Source organism: Pholcus phalangioides, unplaced genomic scaffold (genome assembly GCF_987345545.1).
Source record: "Pholcus phalangioides strain wild (caught in Gottingen) unplaced genomic scaffold, Ppha-v1.0 ptg000012l_1, whole genome shotgun sequence".
NCBI lineage: Eukaryota > Metazoa > Arthropoda > Arachnida > Araneae > Pholcidae > Pholcus > Pholcus phalangioides.
In genome coordinates this window covers 19,257,945-19,281,604 of record NW_028301605.1, presented here as the reverse complement: position 1 = coordinate 19,281,604, position 23,660 = coordinate 19,257,945, and the positions used below count along the sequence as shown (strand labels likewise).

At 37.8% G+C, this 23,660-nt stretch overlaps 2 protein-coding genes across 8 annotated transcripts in view; one reads left to right on the top strand and one right to left on the bottom strand.

Moving 5' to 3' along the window:
* Positions 1-4,786, top strand: part of polybromo (protein) — a 55,578-nt gene extending 50,792 nt beyond the window's left edge. For all 7 annotated transcript variants that reach the window (XM_089240336.1, XM_089240333.1, XM_089240335.1 and 4 more), the window contains 2 exons: positions 645-735; positions 1,949-4,786. In XM_089240336.1, the coding sequence (XP_089096462.1) occupies positions 645-735; positions 1,949-2,165 (308 nt within the window). In that variant the 3' untranslated portion in view covers positions 2,166-4,786. The remainder of the gene's footprint in view (positions 1-644; positions 736-1,948) is intronic.
* A 2,713-nt stretch (positions 4,787-7,499) lies between these two features.
* Positions 7,500-23,660, bottom strand: part of LOC149079835 (uncharacterized) — a 34,011-nt gene continuing 17,850 nt past the window's right edge. The window contains exons 2-5 of the mRNA XM_089239984.1: positions 13,631-13,674; positions 10,135-10,242; positions 9,943-10,008; positions 7,500-7,901 (exon numbers count right to left, since the gene is read on the bottom strand). Of these exons, the coding sequence (XP_089096110.1) occupies positions 7,866-7,901; positions 9,943-10,008; positions 10,135-10,242; positions 13,631-13,674 (254 nt within the window). The 3' untranslated portion in view covers positions 7,500-7,865. The remainder of the gene's footprint in view (positions 7,902-9,942; positions 10,009-10,134; positions 10,243-13,630; positions 13,675-23,660) is intronic.

Here is a 23,660-nt window from a genome sequence, read left to right as displayed (position 1 = left end):
TTTTATTTCAGAAGTTTGAATGATATTATTATTTGCATGGTTTGTTTCATTATTTTTGATGATTGATTCGTCATTGATATGATTTTTAATAATGTCTGTGCATCCATGCCATAGCATGGTGATCTATCAATTCCAGGTGTTTAGGAGGGAGGGAAATGAATTATTTCAATTTTCAACTGTTCTATAATTAAATGGATGATATTATTTCATTTCGTTTGTGAACACTTTACATAAACTATGCACAGTGTGGAAGACAGATGACAGCATCACTAGATACACATAATTCTGACATCATAAATGCATTAGGACCACACTTTCCAGCATACACCAATTCATTATAAATTCTGCAGTAGAATTGTGATAAGGGACATGTACGGTAGTAGTAGTCTGCGTGTGTGTTTGCTCTTCCCAGAGCCATTTCATTTTGGCCAATTGTTTTGCTATTTTGGTTAACAGCCTGGCTTGGATTTCTCCTCTGAATTACAGAGTTGCAATGTTCATGTATTGCCTTGACTGCTCACTATTCTCACACGAATGTGTTCAGTAATTGGCTGCATAAGAAAATTTTAGGTGAAAATCACTGACATGCTAACCATTTCTTTAACAAATAATTTTTGTTTTTAAACTTTGATCCATAATTTCAGGTCACCATCTGCATGCAAAAGCAAATGAACCGATGTTTGTTTCTCCACCTCCAAGAACAGAGAGACTCCTTCATTCTAGTGTATACATAAAGTATGTTGTGTTTGATTATGTTTTCAAATATTCTTTGCGTATATATTTTCTAAATTTTATAGAAAAAACTTAACAATTGTAATGGAGAACCGAGGCAAAAGAGATTTTACTAATGTGTTTATATACTAAGAAGGAATTCAATATTAGATAGAAAAAGCTGAGTATATTAAATTTATTAATACAACTGCAATATACCTTCACGTGCCAGCCTTAGCAGTTAGTACAGCAGCTACCGCTTATAAGAATCAAATCAGCGAAACAAAAACACTGTTTTAACATACAAAAATCATTGGGCATAAGAATCAGATTTCCACTTACAAGAATCAAAAACATTTTTTTCCCTCAAAAACTGTGATTGTTCATCTCAGTGGTGGAAACTTGTAGAATACTTTTGGTTATTCATTAAGGTTATTTCAAGGAAGTACTTATTGTCACTTTATCTTTGTAGTAAAACCATCCCATATTGACTTGTCTTCCCCTTTCCCCACAAACAGTAAAACGAGGGGGGGGGGGGACAATATGTACAATCAAATTTTTTGTTGAGATGAACTTGATAAATAAAAATCAGATATTTTTCAAGGTTTACACAATCAAATCAGTGTTTTGTTGGTTAATACAAAATACAGACAAAACCTGCTACAGTGCCCCTCAATCTAGTGCTAGGATTTTCCAGGAAACAAATCTTCCATTTATAAAGATCGCATGGGTTCACCTGTGATTTCATATAATACCAAACTTGTTATAGCACCAGAACAATGTGAAATAAAGGTTTTACATTGATTCAAAATTTTGATTGTATTTTCAGTGTTTCTTCGACTTCGTCTTAACAAGGTTGAGACAAAGTAATTTATTTTGCTCTGGTTTTCATCTCTCTTTCATTTAAACAGATTTTCTCTAGACCAGCTAATTTTTGGTTCTAGTTGAAGAAGGTGCTACTGTGTATTTCCAAGGTCTCATTGAAATCAGTTTAGGGAATCTTCCCTGCAAATTGCTATCTTGTCCATTTAACCACTTACTATGCTATAGTTTTACATACCATGCCATTGAATTATTTCGTGCTGTCTGTAATGAAAATACTTAAAAATTTTTAGCTTTATTTCGCTTTTAAATGTGAATATTTGAAATTAAATTTGCTTTATGCTGGCTAGTAAAATATTCATAATTTTGAATTTAAAAAAAAATTGTGTCATCAATGAATACTTTTTCCATGCAGGTACATTGAAGGTTTACAAGCCGAGAGTCGGTCCATTAGCAACTGGGATACGCAACTGAAAGCGACTCCCGAAAACACGAGTGCACCAGATCCTCAATTACTTCCCACACATTGGCTTGGAAATGGCTCTGGCAATCATGGCACTGTTGTTAATGCTTTGTGGGCATTAAGGAACTATATGTTGAGAGACAGTTTGAACATATCCGGCACACTTTGAACTTACAATGTAGAACAGTAAATTTGTTGGGAAAAAAAGTCTCTATATTCCAGATTTCTGAGCGCATAGAAGCAGAACAGCTACAAAGAATATATCATAATATAATTTTTTGTGCTATTTAAAATACTATTGATTTCCCATTTTCTGGTTAATGTTATTCTAACTTGCGAAATTTATAATCTGAAGAATTTATAACCTTTTCTACCATTTATGTCATAGTGGGTAACATAAGTTGTTTTCAATTTTATACCACTGAAACTGATACATTAGGCTTTAAATTCAATGTTTGATAATTTTGTAAAATGACAAATTTAATATCCGATATCCATGTTTCATGTGTTTTAATATCATCTGGGATCCAGGTTTCTCTTAATTAATAGAAAAGTTTGGAATCATCACAATTGATTCTCTGTCTCGTCTACTTTTACAAAGAGGGTTTTCTCCTTTGAAATATTATCGAAAACTAAAAATAATAACTGATAAACATTAATCATGACCTTTTTGCTGTTTCTCTCAAAAACTTAACTGCCTCTTTGCTGGCATGACTTCTCTTCCAGCAGTTGCCTGCATACATGTAAGATTTAGATGAAAATCTAATGAAATGATGCGCTCAAAATGTACAATATATCAGTATTATCTTACTTTGTGGCATAGTGCTAGGAGGTTTTTTTATTTTTTGTGTCATTTCGCTGATCTTATTTGACAGTGTCTTGGATGGACTAGATTTTTGCATTCATGTCATCATTCCCCGTGTAATCACCATCATTTTTCATATTTGTTTTGCTACTGTGTTTCTTTTTCTTGTTATTTCTGCTGTACAGTAAACCAGATGACCAATATTGTCGTCCATTTAAAATAATTTTTAAAAACAAAAGTCAGTTTACAAAATGATTTAATGACATTTTTAACAAATATCATTGTGTGTGACACGGCAAAGGAATTTGCCCGTGACGTACCATGATTTGTGGTTTTAGCAATCAAAGACTTTGATTTTACTATCAATGGCCATAATTAAAGCATAATAAGTTTTTTATACAGCTAAAGAGATCAACTATATTTATCTGATTATCAGAATAAAAAAATCACTTTAGAAATTTCTTTAAATTCAGAATTTTTGTGTGACTGAAATCAACATCATAATTTTTTCCCTTCAGTTTTGAACATCATGGAACAGTAAATAATAATTACTGTTAAAATTATTTTGTGCTTTTATGTGCATTTTTTTAAGTATTAGTGAAAACAGATTTTTCTGATATACAGGGTGGTGTATACTCCTCTTGTATATCCATGTATATAACTCGTAAGCAAAAGAAAGTTTGATTTAAATTAACAAATCTCAATTTTTCTAGAATTCCATAATGTTAATATTACCAAACAAAAAAATATGTATCTATTATTCCTCTCCCCCCCCCCCCCCCTGCAAAAGAAAATTGAGTTTTTAACAGTGTATTCTACTCTTCTGGCACTTAAGGACCCCTTTCAATGCTAGCACACTGATGTAATTTCTGAAAACTTTTGCTGCATTTAGACAGTTATCATTACATAAAAATATCAGGTACCAATCAATTTTTTGGTTTCTGTGGTGACCTGGCTTCTGGGTGTTTTACCTAACACCCGAGTGGCGTGGTGTTAAGATGTTCGTCTACCACCGTGAAGGTTGCTGTCACAGTCCCGTGTTCAAACCCAAGGGAGGATATAGATAAAAGATATTTTCCCTAATGAACTTGAGGCGATCACCGATAGACATCACTTTCATTTCCAACCTATCTCATTAATGGCAGTAAATTGCAATACAGCGATATGGCCAGAGTTGGTGTTTGGTGAAGAAGTCAATTTTTCAGTCTCCGTGGTGACCTGGCTCCTTAGGTTTGCTTAGCAAGCCCTGTTTATGAGTGTTTCAAAATGTGTGATCATAGTTATAAATAAAAAAAAAAATTTCAACCTGTGAACAAATACTCAATTTACAAGCTTAAAAATTATTAATTTAATAAAAAGTTTAATTTAAATAAAGCTTGAAACAATTCATTTGACATCCAAAGATTTGGATACTTGAAATATGTTTTGATTCCATACCAATGAATTCTGCTGGTGACTGTTGTTAATGAATTATATTTCAATCAATTAATTATTAAATTACTTAGTTTTGTTAAAGAACTTACACTTTCGATAATATAAAAGTGAAATAATTATATTTTTCACTCGTACCTGTGTATTGAAGTGCAATTATCAGTTTTTCATGCATAACTCGAGTATGATTTTTTTAATATTACATGAATTGAAAGATTAACACATTTACACATAAACAAAATGGTGAAATCCGAAAATTAACACATGCACAAGCATGACTGTTTTGCACCCAATGCGAAACTAGGAATGTGGGAATCTGTGCAAAATTTTGTAGAAATGAACCATCCAAATAAAGCTGCAGTGGCAGCATGAGCAATGACAATGCAATTTCCCATTAACGAGAAATCCTAAAATTTATATTGGGGACATTCACCTCTGATCTGATTTTTTTTTTTGCATTTATATGATTGCAAATTGTATTTACGTGAATGAATTAACTGCCACAGTGTTTTATTTATTGAAGGGTTTTATAATAAAATATTTTGAAGTTGCTTTTCTGGGTATATCCACTGTGTCATTCCTTTTTTCTTATTGATTTTACCATGAATGAATGAACGCCAGGGTCTCTGCCACCAGACTTATCCTGTTGCCGAGATCTCTTCCAGCCCAGTTTCGTGGCAGAGTCTGGAACAAAGTGAGTGTGTACACCTAACAGTCTGAGTGTGTAGCTAGTGTTGTGTATGATATTTCAGTGCTGTCATCTATACTTCAAATTTTGAGTGAAGTGTAATGATTGAATATTTGTAACGTTGTAGGCCTGCTGCTCTCTGTGGTGAGACTTTTTAACGGGGAGATTGGCTCGCATTCGCTCCTTGAAGTTGGGAACCACAGAAAACCAACTTCAGCCAACTACCACTGTGGGGTTCGAACCCGGATCCTCGCATCACGAGTCCGTCACTGTAACCACTCGACCACCACAGCGGCTTATTGATTTTACCAGTGTTTCTCAAACTTACCCACAGCTCTTGATCTGTGGTTATATAATCTGTGTCACCCTGCAGAAATTAACAATATATTTACAGTGGAACTTTGGTTTTAATGAGCAATTCGTATGACAAATTTTTTTTTAAATTTTGACTCAGTTAACGAGCGATGATTCAAATTATGAGCAAAAATTTTGCGCTTTGTTCATTTAGTATCACGCCATCACAATTGAGCTGATGATTTTTCGCTTTCGTCCATACACATACTGATGGTAGTGTTTTCCCCTACAGTCTCAGGCTACTGCAAGGCTATGGAAAATGAGCATGAGCATGACTGTTTTGCACCCAATGCAAAACTAGGAATGTGGGAGTCTGTGCAAAATTTTGTAGAAAAGAACCACACTGCAGCAGCGGCACAAGCAATGACAATGCAATTTCCCATTTCTTAGAAATCTTAAAAATGGAGGCAGAAGCAAGTGTCATTTGATTGGTTCTTTTCCAAAGATACACAAAAAGAATAAGTTTGCAGACAACAGTGTGTCAGTAAATCGTCCTGAATGATAGTCCTCCTCATTCTTGTCCTTTAGAGTAATTTGGGTTAATTTGAATCATTGTGTATAATATATATGGTGTTATTCTGCAGTGTGAAAAATTATATTATTGATTGAATGCCTTTTTAATTAGATTTTTATGTGAATGAATAATCGTGGAACACATCTGAGTTTTTATTATTTCCTATCGGGAAGTTTGATTCTATATAATGAGCGATTCGGATAACGAGCACATTCACATAACGAATTAAGCTTGTTAATCAAAGTTTCACTGTAATTAGATTAATTCTATTTTTTTTCTAACAACATGGTAAGCACATCTTATAGCTCAGTGTTTCTAAGAATTTCAGTGCTTATGACTCAAATGTCATACCAGTCTAATTGTCTATCCCCCATTTCTGTGATCGCTCTCTTTTGTCAAACTTGGTAATACCTCATTGTTGAATTTTGAATAACAAAACTACTTATGCCAGGACTTGACAAATTAAAAAAATAATTTAGACACAATTTGAATCAATGAATTTTCCTCACACACACATAAGTGATCTAACACACTCGCTTGGATTTCCAAAAGGGGACAGTGGTTTATTTCTCTGCAGAGTGCTGTAGAGCTTTCCTTCCAGAAATTGATCTCTGCATTGTATACCAGGTATGTCCAGTGCTTCTATCTGGGTCAACAGAAAAATCCAACATGCGTGCCTTCCTGTATTTCAAGTGACCATGCCGATGTTGCATTCACACAGGCCACGTCTCAGTCAATTCTGGTTTAAAGTCCCGTCAAGTAGAAGGGGGGGGGGTACAAGTTAATTTTGATGAGACAACCCATTCACGTCACTTCCAGGTGGTGAATTGTGCATGTTTTTATGTTTGCGTTTTTCCCTTTTGTTTTGTTCTTAAGATATTTTTCTTTAATATATTTTTTATTACAATATACCTTCCAATAGCCAGTGTTTTGCTCAACAATTTCTTCCCCAACTAAGTTGTTGAAAGTTTCACAAAACTTATATTTTATTCGAAAAAAATTGTAAAATTTAAATGGATCATTCGTCAAGTTTGGAAACATTAATAAATACACCATTTCTTTTGAAACTGATCGAATGAACTCACAATCTCACCTCCTGCTTTATTTTTTCTCGGCGGATTTAATCCTGCCCAAAACTATAAATTTAAAGAGCTCAGCCTGCATCTCGACTTCAGATGACTTGTATCCAGTCTCCTTCCTTTTTTCAGGCAACTTCACTAGTCTAGACGGGTTGGGTGTGAAATGACAGGACTTGAAGGACCTAGACGTCACTGAATTGACTTGTAGATACTGGCTCAGTGTGAAACCAGGCTTATACCTGGCATCACTGTGTGTGCCTGGTCCAGTGTTTTTCAAATAGCCTTTACCTCAGAAGTCCTTGGTTGAACATTGAGGGGGACCAAGGACTGAAAACCACTGGTTCAGTCTCGGATACAGATGCAAATAATGACATACAGTGAATTCTGCTTACGTTTTTTCAAGAAATCGTCGTGAAAAACTGTTTTGAACGGGAAATCTTGAGTATTAGTAATAGCTGAGAGAGAGAGAGACCACAGAAATAAGTTGTACAGATCGGGAAAGTGTTCTAAGCGGGATCCACTGTAAACATAAAATTAATGGAGTGTTGGTCTTTCAAAATGTTTGATATCCTTTGAGATTGAACTGAGACAATTCTCGATATGTTGAATATTGAATAACTGATAAGAGTACATTGTCACACTCATAAAGTTTAATACAAAAATTTCATTACAATGTAAACATTTCAGGCTGTTCAGCTATTTTGAATTAGTGAGTAAAATTGACATTCCGTCCACATGAGTGTCACTAACTTCTCATGACAGTCAAACAGCCTGAAATCTTTCCTTCATACTATAACAGTGACTGTGGAAAAACGAAATTTCTTTGTATTTTTTTAGTTACAATATCGATTCCAGGTACAACAATTGTCCGTCCATAAATATGATCAACAGCTGATACTACATTCTGTAAACCTTCACTCGTGTCATAAATTGTTCAATGTTTTCACATTTATAGCACCACTGGATGGTTTTTTTTTTGCAGATTAGGAGAAATTCCTTCACTGGAACTCTGGAATCAGCATTGCTACACAAGCCTGAAAAACAAATGGTATGAATTACATCTCTGCATTGAAAACCCAAGATCAAGCTAAATCTACGATTGACTTGATTTGATTATTCAGGGCTTTCAGCTTCCACGGCTATTCCCTGTTTTGTATTATATGACCCACAAGTGACATGCTGCTTTTTTTTTAGATGCACCAGTCGCAACAATAATGGTATTCTGATTCAACGAGTCGTTATATCATTGAAAGAGATGGATCAGACTTGTTATGTTATGAAACTGTTTGGGAAGGTAATGAATCTGTAATTATTGCTTTGGAAGCCAAGGACTGTTCAGATAAATAGGCTGTAATGTTGGAATAGCGCACACGGGCTCTGGATTCGTTGGCTTTGTAGTCTAGTGGTCTAGGGCAATTGTTCTCAACCTTTGAAAGCCCGCGGCCCGGTTGATTTCATTTTCGTGAGTGAAAGACCCGGCCATGTATACGATTAATGAGAAATAAATGCGTAAAAATGGAACAATGAACCACTCACGGCCCAGTTTGACTGAAGTCTGGGCCCAGCGGTTGAGAAAAACTGGTCTAGGGCGCTCACGGAGCAAGTGAGAGGACGCAGGCTTGAATCCTCTCGAAGCCAATTGAATTTTCTTTGCTGGATTTATCTTCGCATCAGCCAACTGTTAAAACCTTCTGTCAGAACTGCCAGAAATCTCCACCAAGGAGTGAGGGGTGAGGGGCTTTGAACAGGAGTTTTGTCTTGTTGAGAGGAGGCGAATCACACCACACCAGCGAACTCCCAAGAAAAGAAGAAAGGCGGAATGCTCGGTCCGCATCTTCGCAATTTTTACGTGCACAATATATGTTTTAACCAGCTATAATACCCCGCGCTGCCCAGGTTTTCTTCAATTACTGAGAGGATTGAAAAAGTGACAAACCATTATAAAGGCATATAAACTATTATACATAATACTGGTAGCATTAAAGAAATGGCAAACCATTGTAAAGGCATATACATGTCTGAAACGCATTGCTAGGGAACCCGGTAACCAAAGGAAACGTTTTGAAAGTGATTGTTGAGGCCCAGGAACCATTGTTTCCCGACAGTTTTTCACCCATTTCTGGCATTTGCCCATCTCTGACAAACTTTTAAAGTAGCTTATCGTTCTCAAGTCGGGTCCCATTTGGCACACATGCAAAATTTGGCGATGACAGATCTAAAATTTCAGATTTGCATAGAGAAAACACACACACACACACACACACACACAAAATCAATTTTATATATAAAGTGTGATATGTATATAGTGTGTGTATAAGAAAAAGTTTTGTTTTAATCGGGAATAAATTTCGAATGAAAATGAATTAGTTTTGTCTCTTTCATACTCTGCAACGAGGAGAAAGTTGTTACCCTGTCTCTCTCTCTCTCTCCTAAGGCCAAAAACAAGGAAAAAAAAGAGGTTTCATGTTTCTAAGTGCAATATTCACTGAGATATTCTTTTAAAAACTGAGAAAAGTTGGGGGAAAAAACACCCTTTCCTCTTATTTATGCTGTTCTTTCTCAATTTCCCTCCATTTTTTCGAATCCAAATATCTCAGGGAATATTGCACTTGGAAACGCAGAATTTTTCGGGAGAGACAGGGCAACAACTTCACATTGGGTTTTTTGAGCACAGGTTGTCCGTATAAAAATTTGATTTTTATATTTCAATAGCTATATACAACCCCTTACAACATGCATGACGTGTCTGAGTTCAAAACGCGTTATTTGGATAATTTTTTCTAATCGTAAGTATGTATGCTTCTGGAATCAATGGTTCGCCAATTAACTTGCGGTGCCAGGTGTTAGCTATGCGCCCTGCGTAATACAGTCGAATCCCGTTATAACGAACGCCAAGAGACCGAAGGAATCACTTCGTTATAAAGGAATTCCAGGTTACCTAGCATTGTTCCTGTGTAAACTTATTTGGGGGAATTGGAAAAATGTTCGTTAAAACGAGATTTTCGCTACATCGGTATTCGTTAAAACGGGATTCGACTGTATAAGGAACGAAACACTGATTAGTTCCATACTTACAACGTTAGCAGTATCGTACATCCTCTCTGGATAATGGACTCGGACACATTCGTTGATTTTTTCCATCTACAGAAAGAAAAAAAAAAAATTAATTGTACGTTCCGCAATTTTTAATTTTACATTAAATTTGTTCGTAAAATACACAGTACATTGCATACGCAGAGAAAGCTGTAACTATATATATGGTCTTACTTCAGGGGATTCCATATTATCGCAAGACCATTTCAGAAATTTCTCCATGTCATCAGGAACGTCTTTCTGGATCGATTTCGCACATGTCAGCCATTTCTCGGAGACAGTCTGGCGTGAAATATAAATAATAATATAGGAAATTATTCAGTTTCGGGAAATTTTAATGATTAGACGCCACTTTCACCAAAAACGTGGTTTTACCGCTACGGGGTGGAGGATGATGAGTCCACCCGGTTATGTGAGCGCTTTAGGCTAGTTCTTCACCGTGTCAGCGACCACAATTCACTTGCCAGGAAGATTCGCACAATGGAAAATTCACCGCTGGGAACAATTTACCGGCCTCAGTTCGACATGAGGGAATGAACGAGTGAGTGAATGAATAAGCGAGTGAGCAAGTGAACGAGGGTGTGTGTGTGTGAGTCAATGAATGAGTATCCCAAGTGAGTGAGCGAAACCAACCTGTCACTAAAGCTAGTTGCTCACTCACCAGGTCACTCAGTCAATCACTAAGTAGCTCAGTCTATCCCTCGCTCACTGACTTGCTCTCTCTGTCACTCACTAGGCCATTCACTTACTCACAATGTCACTCGATCGCACTCTCAGTAGGCCGGTCACACACTCAGTAGGTTGCTCTCTTTGTCATTTACTCACCAGGTCACTCATTCTATCATCAACTTACTGGGTTGCTCACTCTGCCACGCATTGAATCAATTGGTCGCTCATTCAATGGTGTCATTCGTTCACTCGCTAGTTTTCTCACTCACCAACACTTAACACTCTGTCACTCGCTCACTAACTACTGTATCAATTACTGACTCACTCACTCGGTCATTCCTCGCTCACTGACCTCGTATCAAACTGTTATCGGTGGATTTTCCTGGCGATACATTGCACGGCGATGAATTTTCCGTAAACCGTCGTTCACAGCCATAGTCTACCCCAGCGGTTCTCAACCTTTTTGATTCGCGGAGTATATATATTCAGTATATAATTTCTGTGGCGGAGCCCTGTTTGACTAGAGGAGCCCTTTTTTGTACATAATTTTTATGGCAGAACCACATGTAGGCCTCTCTTATTTCTTTATCTATCAGATTTACTGATTCATTTTATTTTCCTCGAGTCGCCGCGGAGCCCCTGGGAGGGCACCGGTTATGAACCGCTGGTCTACCCTATAAAGGCGCGCCTATACACTAGCACCCGATCTTGCAACGCACGACTCCCCCCTGAAGCGCTTCTAATCCGCTCGTGGGTACACAAACTTCCTTTTTGTGTTCGTTGAAAAAATCTATTCCAGGTGGGTCCAGTTAAAACAGCTAAAGAATCATTCACAACACCGTACAAATTACTGAACAACCAACTGCGAATGCTTTCATTGCATGATCTGCGCGCTAATGTATACGCGCCTTAAGGCGCTTATATAACCGGGCGGACTCATCGTCGTCCACCTTGCAACGGCAAAAACAGATTTTTGGTAAAGGTGAGGTCTTATCGTTGGAGATACGTAAATTTCGCATTTATTCGCAAAGTGGGGAAAAAAAACCCATTTTCAAATAAGAAATTTTGAATTTTTTCAAAAAGAAAAAAAAACCATCCCTACCGTATTACTGGTAAGTGTCAAAGTCAGTGCCGTCGTAACGCACGGGCCCACCCAGACACCTCAAGAGAAAAGTGAATAACACTAATGAGATGTGGTTGAATTTTCGAAAATTCGTCTGGTAGGGCCTCAGAAAAATCCCTTGGTCCGGGGCCTATGATGTTCTTAAGACGGCTCTGTCGTTAATCCTACGAAACAAAGTTCTTTTTGCCTCCGTTTATTTCTATACTTCTATTAGTGATTTTTTTCCACATATGATGTAATCCATCTGCTATATGCTTATAAGAGCGAAAAAGAACAGGTAGGGTGAGGGTGAAAAGAGAAATCTATTTCGTACCTACCCTCTTATCTATTATATAGCCTACTGTTTTTCCTTCCTTTTCTTATTTTTTTATTCTCCTTCATTTCCTTTTTCTAACGTTTGGTTAGGTGAGGACAAGGTTATCATATTTATCGCCGATTCGTCACATAGAATTTCTTGTCATAATCAGAATCTCTTACCAACAGCTTGTAAGCGAAGGGGTTAAATACGCAATTTACGTTTTTTTTTTCTTGAGTGCAGAAACGTTGCCTCCGTCTTGGCAACAACAGAATTAAATTCTTTGAACTCCTTAATGAATGCGTCACCCACGAGATTTACTTTCTGCGCCCAGCATCAGTACCGTCTTAACGCAAGGGCCCACCCTGGCACGGCCCGGGGAGCCTCAGGAGAAGAGGGGCTTCACAAAAACAAGATCCGGTTGAAATTTTCTAGAATTTACAATGTAGGGCCTCAGAAAAACTACTTGGCCCGGTGGCCCATGAAGCTCTTAAGACGGCCCTGCGCAGCATTGGTAGTACAAAATTGCTGTCACCAAGAAGCGTTCTCAATAAGCTTAAGCACGCGATTGGATTCCGCGATAATATCAACGTCACACTTCACACAAAGTTTGCGGATAATGGGGTGTCAAATCCCATTTTCGGTTTTTGATGGCGATTTTTTTTTTTTGCTGGCGGGATTTTGGTTCGGGAATTCGATGAACTGTGTTTGGTGGTAATTAATGACCGTGTAAGTTGATTGGCGACGATTAGCACGATGTCCCGTTTTTGTTGCGATAACCCAAGAATCTGATTTTTTTTCCCGGCAAAATGCTTGCGGTTTCGGTTAATCTAGCTAATTCCCTTTCCTGATTATATGATTCATCCCTCAGATTTGGGTTGGGGGAGAATTCTTTTGTCTATAAATGCCAATGCTTCCGATTTACCCGGAAGCCTTATTAAAATTTTCCGGTCGGAAATCCAATTCTTCCGATTTTTCTTATCCTCTTAGAAAAATCCCTGAAAGCCCTCAAATTGAACTTTGTTTGAATGGAAAATCCCTAAAGAAAATACTCTTCCAGGTCCTTGCGATTTCAGGCTGACTCCGTTTTCTCAGGAAAAACATGTGGAATCAGGATTTCAAAAGTAAGAAAAATCGGTAATTGTCACCAAATATGATGATGTTTAAAGCAAGCAAAGTGGGTAATTATTGCTAAAAAAAATCAGGACAGGGAAAAATGCGTCCCGGAAAAACGGGATTTATAACGGTCACGCGTTGCAATTTCAAAAAAAAAGTTCCCGGTTTTTCCCCCCTTTATTTGTTTGACATGTTTTCTTTGATACGGAATGTGCCATTACGGGACAAACCAGCACCTCTCTATGTATGTGTTGGATAAACTACAGATTTTACAAGTCTGAATTGGCACCCATGCTTGTCTGGTAAGGGCTGTCCTGGTACGGAAATCGCACACAAATCGGTTTCTCCTGATTGAAATAAGGACCGTCAATGAGTGTATTTCCAAACTCACATTTTTAGTAATTAGTTACATTAGTTCTTATTCTCATTCATTTTTATCATCATAAGCAGTATACTTAGGTACATACCGTAGAGTTCAGCTTCGTGCTCAAACAGTCTAATAGCTTGTGACCTACATTTATTCAAAAAATAAAATAAATGAATTATTACAGGGATTTTTATTCACACAGTAGATCAAAGATTAGTGAAAATCCCTTCACATTTCCAATGAATACATTACTTATGGAAACACTGCATCAAAATTTTAATTGTTATAAGGAATCACGTTATTTACACAGTCGAGTCATATTGATGTGATCACTGGTTTTATGTACAGGGTGATTATAATTAAAGGTCCCGTATATACTCTGGTTTTTCCTCAAAAACTACTCATCCGGATGCCGTCAAATTAATGACACCATGGGGAGAGAGATTTATGCAATTAAAAAAAAGTTATATTTTTGACCACCAGGTGAATAAATGGTGTTTTTTTAATTGAATTTTCGATGGAATACCTCCATCACAACGGGCGCTGCATAGGTCTGAGCAGTGTCAAGAGTACAGAGCTATGTAGCGCCCGTTCTGGTGGACGTATTCTATTGAAACTTGGTATATACGCTATATTTACCATGGAAAACAAAGGAAGATTCAATAAAAAAAAAAATACCACTCATTCATCTGGTGGTCAAAAACGGAACTATTTTTTTTTTTGCATAAATCTCCCTCATATTCGAATAACGAGCGTTTCATATAACGAACACGTTCCCAGGACGAATTGAGCTCGTAAGTCGAAGTTCCACTGTATGTTGTATATTACCATCGATTGTTGACGAAAAAGAAATTGAGTTCTTACTGCGATTGTTGTCAGTAAAAACTTTAAAAATGAATGAAAACCGGAAAAATAACCGAAATAAAAAAACGGTTTGCAGGGTTAGCATCGCTAGGTCACGGGTATTTAAACATAACTCAAAAAACAGCCGATAGGTGGCACTGGTACGAGTGACTTCGGTGAAAATATGCAAACGAGACGGTTATAAGAACTTGCGTTCCTAATCCACACCCTGTTCACCGTTGTAAACCGTGTATGTGAACCTGCTGCACTCTGCCGTTGCTGGATTTGTGATTCGCATGCAATGTGTTATCGCCTGTGGTGGTGGTCATGTGGAACACATACTGCTGTAATAAACAATTTGGAGGTATTCTGTTCGTTATTTGGGTATCCTTTCTTTGACTTGTGGACGTCAGTGCCACCTACCGACTGCATTTTGAAGTATTTTTCCTTCCTTAAAAGAAATTCCCGTGACCTAGCGATGCTAACCCTGCAAACCGTTTTTTTTATTTCGGTTGTTTTTCCGGTTTTTATTCATTTTTAAAGTATCTACGGTCTTTTTTCCCCACCCTGTTATAATATAGGAGGCGGTCACAATAACGTGACTCGACCGTCTACTTCGAGGAAGGGAATGATATATAATGACAGCGTTAAATTATCTTATCACAACACAAGGAAACAAACAGACACTTAATAACTACACTGTAATAACCATTGGGGAAGTCCATTTGGGATTTTATATCAAAACGAAAGCAATAATTATCCGCACAAATAACTGACAACCCGCGTTATCGCGTCTGTCACGCAAATTTTTCCTCATTCATCAAAACAAACACAAACAAACAAAAAATACGAGAAATCGAGAAAAATTCAAATTATGGGGGAAGGGAAATTTTCCCGGTAATTTTCGAGAGCAAAAATTTATTCGTCTGCGAAATCAATTCCCCTCAAAAAATTTACGATCATCTAATGGAATTGTTATCTGTGAGAAACACAAAAATGAATGCCCATTATTTCAGTCGAATACCATTAAAACCACGGACTTGAAATTTCCCGTATTTCCCGCTGCGGTAAATATTTGTTATTCGTGATTATGAGAATATAATAGTACAAAAACATATTATTTCGATGGGATTATATATTTTTTTTCCTGTATTTTTCCTTCAAGCCCGAGAAAAAGGAGGAAAAAAAAGAGTCCCTAAAAAAGGACGTCAGCGTCTTAGTACAGATGAAATTATACAGATGAAACAAAGAAGGTTGTTTTTGCGTTTGGTGTCAAGGTTTCATTCGGAAGAGCTCGGCTGAGTTTGCTTTAGAATAATCAAGTCTTTCTACTACGTAGCCAACAAATGATCTGCGCGCTAAATGTGGCCCTTGGAGTCATCTGATGCGGCCCGCGACCTCAAACCTTATTTTGTAAAATTGAACTAAAACGGCAAATTACCGGATCATCGCTTAATTGTTTTGGGACATTCTGTGGCGAGTGACATTCTCACTTAATTAAGTGGTCCGCGGCACAGATCACTTGAGTGGCTTGGGGCGCTGTTCCGGATCACTTAATTGGCCCGCGACATTCTCCCTGTGGCGAGTGACAGTCTCACTTTAAGTGGTCCGCGACACGTTTTCAAACCAATGAAGTGGCCCACACTCTTCAAAAGGTTGGGCACCCCGTGCTCTAGAATAATGTTTCCTAACCTGTGAACAATGGGAGGAGGGCGGAGTCCGTGAGTGCATTGTAAGAGGTCCGCGGGATCATTTCCATTTACTACAATTGCATGAATGACACATTTTGTGCTACTACTACTACTACTAAGCCACACATGAAACCTCGGCCCATATTGATCGGTGGAACTTCTAACGAATCGGTACATGTTGGAATGCGCTTGTAGTGAGTCCGATGTGAAGTTTGTTTTTGTGCAACGCCGATCAGGGGCGGCTTAAGCGGGGGTGCAAGGGGTGCGGTGCACCCGGGTGGCAGGTTGTAAGGGTGGCAGTATAGACTTTAGTTCCAAAATTTTTAAAAATTTCACAGTGAAAATACGCCATACGCCATCACGCTTTTGAGTCATACCTCGACAACAGAGATGACAAAACTTGAGGGAATATATCAATATATAGACAAAAGGGCCTAAGATCGTAATACCAAAAACAAGAATGTAAGGCATCAGGGGCGGCTAGAGACAAAATGTATTTGGGATCTCGAATTTTTGTGCCTCCTCCATAGCCCCCAGATCCTGCGTCGGGGGCCCTAGACTGGAATCTTTCGTGGGCCCCAACCCAGATTTTAAATGGGGGACCCTTCTACAGTTAATTTATAGCGTGAAAAAAAGATAAGGATAGAGTCCAGGACCCCCGGGCTGGAGCACTGTCAGCCTTACCCTTGTGGGTCATGCCCATCCCTAATAAATTATCCCAACAATTCCTAACAAAAAAAAAATTTTTTTTTGCCCTTTCATCTCGGATTTAGCGCCTCTCCAGAACGGACAGAAATAATTTTCTTTGGCCAATGAAAATTTCTTCACCCATTCACCATGAACCTTCTTGAGTGGCGAGACGTGCGGCCGTAATGGGTCACATCGCCAAGAGCCGCCCTGTAGGCCTACTCTATAAAAAGGGGCAAGTATGCGTTTTGGTTCCGTCACCTAGTATTTTTTCCAGAATGGTCCGGTAGCAAAGGAAAAATTCGGCTTCTCACCTGTCTGGTCTCTGGAGCACCAGAAACACATTTGAAATAAATTTCGTAATAAAAAATAACCTCGTTTATACACATATCATCTTTACAAGATAAGTGATGATGGCTGTCCAAATTAAGCGTGGTTTTAAGGATTAAATTACCTGTTATCTGGCATTATTAAGACCGGTAAAATAATTCTAGATCAGAAAGCAAAAAAAAAATCTGATTCAAAAGCGGGACGTATGGTCACGCCTATTTTCTCGGTAAACAATCAGCTTTCATCCTGAAAAATCACGTTTATCTAGAGGTCCTCTTGACTAAAGTACTGCCAGCGTCCCACCAGGGTCACCTTTAGGGGCGGCATATGAGGCTTCGGACCCGGGCGGCAGGGTAAGCTCGAGCCGCCCCTGACGCAGATGTAATGGGAGAGCACATAGAAAATATTATGGGAAATTTTTGGGAGCTAAGACGGTGAAAATGAAGTGTATGTGGGGGAATGAAGATGGAAAAAGTCCCCCCATTTTTTGAATTTAAAACTCCTATTTTAAATCTAATTTTAGTTTCTGTGAAACGTCCAGATACGAGACTTATATTCTAAAACTTATTTACAGTTTTTGAAATTCCGCCCCGTTAATCGGATATCAACGATTTCAACATACAATATCCGATTATGCAGGGCAAGGACGTACATAGGATCAACCTTCGGAGGGGCCCCCACAAATTCTGAAAACCATGAAAAATGCTTCAAAATTATTTTAAAAAAATCATGAAGAAATACCTTAAAATCTGGAAATCATGGAAAAAAAAATGCTCTATCACGTAAAAATAGCGGAATATGCAAAATCATAAAAATATATGCGGCCATATAGAAATCCTAGCCCCACTAATAACAACATCGATTGCGGAAGAATCTCGAGTTACTCTCGTGATTCTTGTCTTCAGTTCACCCACGTAGGTTACGTGTAAGGTAATATTTTCGGATTGCATTCCAATACGCTTAGCAACTGGTTGAAAATACAAGCACAGGCATATGCCAAAATGAAAAATTGCTCATTTCGGGATTTCGAAAAATTTGCAAATGTCACATTTGTAGCGCCATCTAGAACTCTCATGTCTTATTCTATGTGTTATATTGAATTTTGTTTTCTCGAGAAAAGCGTCGTTTGTGAGTAAGACTTCAAACTTTTCGTTATTTATCAGAAAAAAAAAAGGCTCCATGTGTATTTTTTTAGTGTCAATTAAAACTTATTTAAAGTCTTTTGGTTGATGATTTATTACTTTTTAAAAAACGGTAAGTCTGCCACAGTTCCATGGTATCATTATTGACGTCTGTGAATTACATAGATGAGTGTGAGTTTTTTTTTTAATGTCCTTGTAGAGTCGGCAACAAAGCTGCATTAAAAGTACCTTCCAAGCGGCTTTGGTCCGCAACAACGATTCCAGAGCACAATATTCGATTAAGCGTATCGATTAATATTCGATTAAACAGACAACAAAAATAAAATAATTGAATGTGCACATGGAAAGACAACTCGAGTACTTGGAGGCCTATATTCTCAAATGTATTTATCTCTTAGTAGCGTATTTGTCCCCCATTAATTCCAAAAATGTACCATTCAATAAAAACACTGTGTGTATAGGGGGTCGATGTGTATTAACTGTTGACGGGGGAAGCCTAATATTCGATTAATTCAATTAAGCGGTGCAAAGTGATTGAAATTATCATATTAAGCAGGGAACTTTAACATTGTCTCTATGGGAATAATTTAGGTGCCGAAGGATTTTATCCGTTTAAGCATGGCCGAGCTGCATTATTAGCACAAAAAGCTCTCTATTATTATTTTATTTTTTTTGTCATTTTCAATATTCTAGTCAGCCAACGGTAAATGACCAATTCACAAAAATATCGATTTCCTCATCACAAAAAAAACAAAGTCGCCATAGTGGTGGTCGACTGAAGTTGGTTTTCTGTGGTTCCCAACTTCAAGGTGCGAATGCGAGCCGATCTCCCGTTAAAAAGTCTCGCCACAGAGAGCAACAGACCTACAAATTCAATCATACACATCACTCACTTCACTTCTGAAGTATAGATGGAAGCACTGAAAAAAAAAAAATCAAACACAACACTACATATGCACTCAAACTGTTAGGTGCAGACACAGTTACACCTCCGGCACAACTCACTAGGTAGTAAATCACCCATAAATGGTGATAGAACTGAGTTGTGTTTTTTGAAAGAAAGAAAGTCTTTTTCAATCGCAAGTCATTTGGAAATGTCGTCTGCTAACCAAGGACAAAAATCACGTTACGAAGTGTAATCCATCCTCTAAATCGATAAATATTAATTTATTTGCTGATAATTTTAGATAATTTTGATAATTTATCCGATTATACTCAACAATTTCACAAAGTTCATGAGTATTTCATGCATAAAGGGGGGGGGGGGAAAGAAAATCTTATCTCGACACTTAATAATAGCTATTGCAATTTATATTGTCAAGATAACAATGTATATTGTTTTTCAAATACGAAGTCACACAACAGGCAAACTGCCCAAGGAGGGCGGCTGAAGAAAGATGTCCATATTAGATATGGATATCGAATACATCTAAAACACAGCAACTCAAAATAACCCGCAATTATCACGAAAAAAAAGAAACTAATAGCTATGATAAAATATAATTTAACTCCCACGACAAACTATGGTTGTCTTACATCTAAGTATGGTATTAAATAATTTATTTTTTGTTTCCTACGAAGAAAGGAAAGGAATCAAAGCGAAAAATTGTTTTCGATGTAAAAATACAATTATATGTTAATATAATGTTATTATTATATATATTTATAATGTTGTATTCGTATAGATAGATAATCTATATTTTTTTTAATTTAGAGGAAATCTTCACTCATAAATATGTAATTAATGTGCTTAAAATTCAACTGAACAGGAAAAATAATGGTATCAATATGCAATGATTAATGATAGAAATGCGTGTTTTATTTTCCTTGGGAAAATGGGAAAAAAATCATTGTTGGGGGACTTTGTGATTAATGTCACTTCCCGTGAAGGGCACAATATGGTCATCTCTACTTGAATCGATTCGGCTCAAACATGGTAAACTCTTGAAGTAGTGCTGGAGGTAATTGACACCATCAATCCTGCAGGGCTGTCCATAAATCCGTAGGAGTAAGAGGGGGTGGAGATCTCTTCTGAACAGCACGTTGCAAGGCATCCCAGATATGTTCAATAATGTTCATGTCTGTGGATTTAGGTGGCCAGCGGAAGTGTCTAAAGTCAGAAGAGTGTTCCTGGAGCCACTTTGTAGCAATTCTGGACGTGTGGGGTGTCGCATTGCCAACTGAAATTGTCCAAGTCCGTCGGAATGCGCAATGAACATGAATGGGTGCAGGTGATCAGACAGGATGCTTACGTACCTGTCACCTGTCAGAGTCATATCTAGACGTATCACGGGTCCCATATCACGCGAACTGCACACGCCCCATACCATCACAGAACCTCCACCAGCTTGAACAGTCCCCTGTTGACATGTAGGGTCCATGGATTCATGAGGTTGTCTCCATACCCGTACACGTCCATCAGCTCGAAGCAATTGGAACCGAGACTCGTCAGACCAGGCAACGTGTTTCCAGTCCTCAACAGTCCAATGTCGGTGTTGTCGGGCCCAGGCGAGGCGTAAAGCTTTGTGTCGTGCAGTCATAAAGGGTACACGAGTGGGCCTTCGGCTCCGAAAGCCCATATCGATGATGTTTCGTTGAATGGTTCGCACGCTGACACTTGTTGATATCCCAGCATTGAAATCTGCAGCAATTTGCGGAAGGGTTGCACGTCTGTCACGTTTAATGATTCTCGTCAGTCCCGTTCTTGCATGATCTTTTTCCGGCCGCAGCGATGTCGTAGATTTAATTTTTTACCGGATTCCCGATATTCACGGTACACTCGTGAAATGGTCGTACGTGAAAATCCAAATTTCATCGCTACCTCGGAGATGTTATGTCCCATCTCTCGTGCGCCGACTATAACACCACGTTCAAACTCACTTAAATCTCGATAACCTGCCATTGTAGCAGCAGTAACCGATCTAACAACTATGCCAGACACTTGTTGTGTTATATAGGCGTTGCCGACCGCAGCGCCGTACTCTGATTGGTTCCATATCTCTTTATTTGCATACGCATGTTTGTACCAATTTTTTTGGCTCTTCAGTTTAGTAAGGTGGATCGAAAAATCGAAATGTGGATTGAAAAAGAATCGGCTTGGGCTGCAAAAGTTGTTTTTCAAGCATACTAGCATAAATGCGAAATTTTTTCGCATTAATTAATTAATTTAATTAATTAATAATTAATTTCTTCCGGTTCCCCAAAACACTCAAATATTTGCCAAAAATCAATTTTTATGCAAATTTTGAATTAAATAAAAATGAGTTAAATAATCGATTTCACAGGGAAAATTGTACAGGCAGAGAATGAAAAATCATTTATTATTAAATGTATAAAATTATTTAGTATAGTAAAAGTTGGAAGGAATGGTCAAAATATATTCATGCCATACCTAAGCATTTGGAAATGCATTTGCCTACGTCTGAGGCGTCGGAAAGTGTGTGTGGAGAAGAGACACGGCTTCATGTTGAGTGAGATAAAATCAGGAAGCCATTATATCAAACATTTTAATAAATATGTAAATCTCGCTTCAAATTAATACAATTAAAAAAGCCATTATATAAGTTTTATGATTTATTGCTTTGATTTTTAAATTTATACTTCATGTATTATATTATAAAATTATCATTATTTATAAGTTTATACTTTAATATCTGAATACTCTGCAAAATTTATAAACATTTTTCATTAATTTACAATTTTTAATATATTTTCATAAAAGTGTGAATTTTTAACTGTTTTTTGTGGCGCTTGGACAACCAGAAGAAGATATGAATGGACTTCAATTAAAAAAAAAAGTATGCAAACTAATTTGCCCAAGACAGAACTTTCCCTTAATTTCAAAAAAATTTTTTTCATAAATTTTCATGAAAATGCCAATTTTTCACCAGTTTTGGGGCACTTGGCCACCAGAAGTTACGAGTGGATATCAATAAAAAAATTGTGTAACATATATATATCCAAGACACAACTTTCCCACCCCGCGCCATAAGTAAATGTCAATTTTTAACTGTTTTTGGGGCGTTTGGGGAACCGGAAGATATGAATGGATATCAATAAAAAAAAAATTATGAAAAAATATTAAAAAAAGAGAAATCTGCGAGAGAAAGTATTTATAAAACAAGACAGTTTTTCTGTCAAATTTTGAAAAAAAAAAAAAAAATCGCGTCGTGACTGTATGTGTGTGTGTGCGATATGATGGGCTGCCATAGCTAACGTGGACATGAAGTGATTATCACGAAAAATACGCTAACTTGGCGAGAAAACTGAAGATTGGCCCTGAATCGTGCCTCTTCTTTCCGGAGTTTGCCGAGGGAACTTTGGCTAGCCAAACATTGGCCGTTTCAATCTACAACGAAATGGCCAATTCGTGAATTGACCGATTTTGTGCTTTGGCAGTAGCATATACACGTGGGCACGGGCAACACCACCTATAGAACAAGGCCTCCGCACGAAGCTTGTGACGTCACTGAGGAAGGCCATTTCTTCTATTGTCATTGGATATACTGCAAAAAAAAGTAAAGATATCTCATGCGTCGACCTGCTATATCCAATGGCAATAGGTGAAATGGCCTTCTTCAGTGACGTCACGAGCTTCGTGCGGAATGCCTTGTTCTATAGGTGGTGTTGGCACGGGTCGCACAACCGAAGCTAAAAAAAACAGTAACCCGACCATCAAATAGGCTCACAAATTGCGTTTTTTCAGTATGATGTGGTGTTGTGGTGGCTGTACGACTGTGAGAGAGGGCCATACTCCATGTTAAAGTGATTTCATGTCCGATCTTACAACGTGAATTTCGAACATTCCAACTGTGTTGAGCCTTAGGGGACGTTCAGGTATTACGTCAGCAAATTTTTAGCCATTTTTGACCCCCTCCCGTTGTCAGCAAAACTCTGACGCCCCTCCTTTGCAAAATTTCTTCATCATTGCCACCACCATCTCCTACCGCATATTGGAGGGATCAGAAACGTACGCTGGAGTGGGGGACATAGGGGGCTCGTGCGCCTCCCCCCACAGACGAAAATTTTTTTTTTTAAGTAAAAAAACATAAATAAAATTAAAATTTCGAAAGAAAATGCCTTTATATGTTATTATAATCAATTTCTGTTAATTTCAATGCTATTTGAAGGATAAGAACTCAAAATTTCTCTTCAAGAAATTCATTGCGACCCACCCTTTAAGCCATACATGGTAAACACTTGAACCTCGGACCAAATGTGGCCCTGAAGGTTATCTGATGTGGCTTGTCCCCTCAAATCCAATTTTTTAACAATGAACTAAGCGGCAGATTTACAGATCGTTTAAATCACCCGTGGCACAATTCCGGAGCATTTAAATGGCCTGTGGCACATTTTCAGATCTCTGAAATAGGCCCGTGACACATTCGAAGATCACTTAATTAACCCGCGACACAGTTCCAGAACATTTAAACGATCC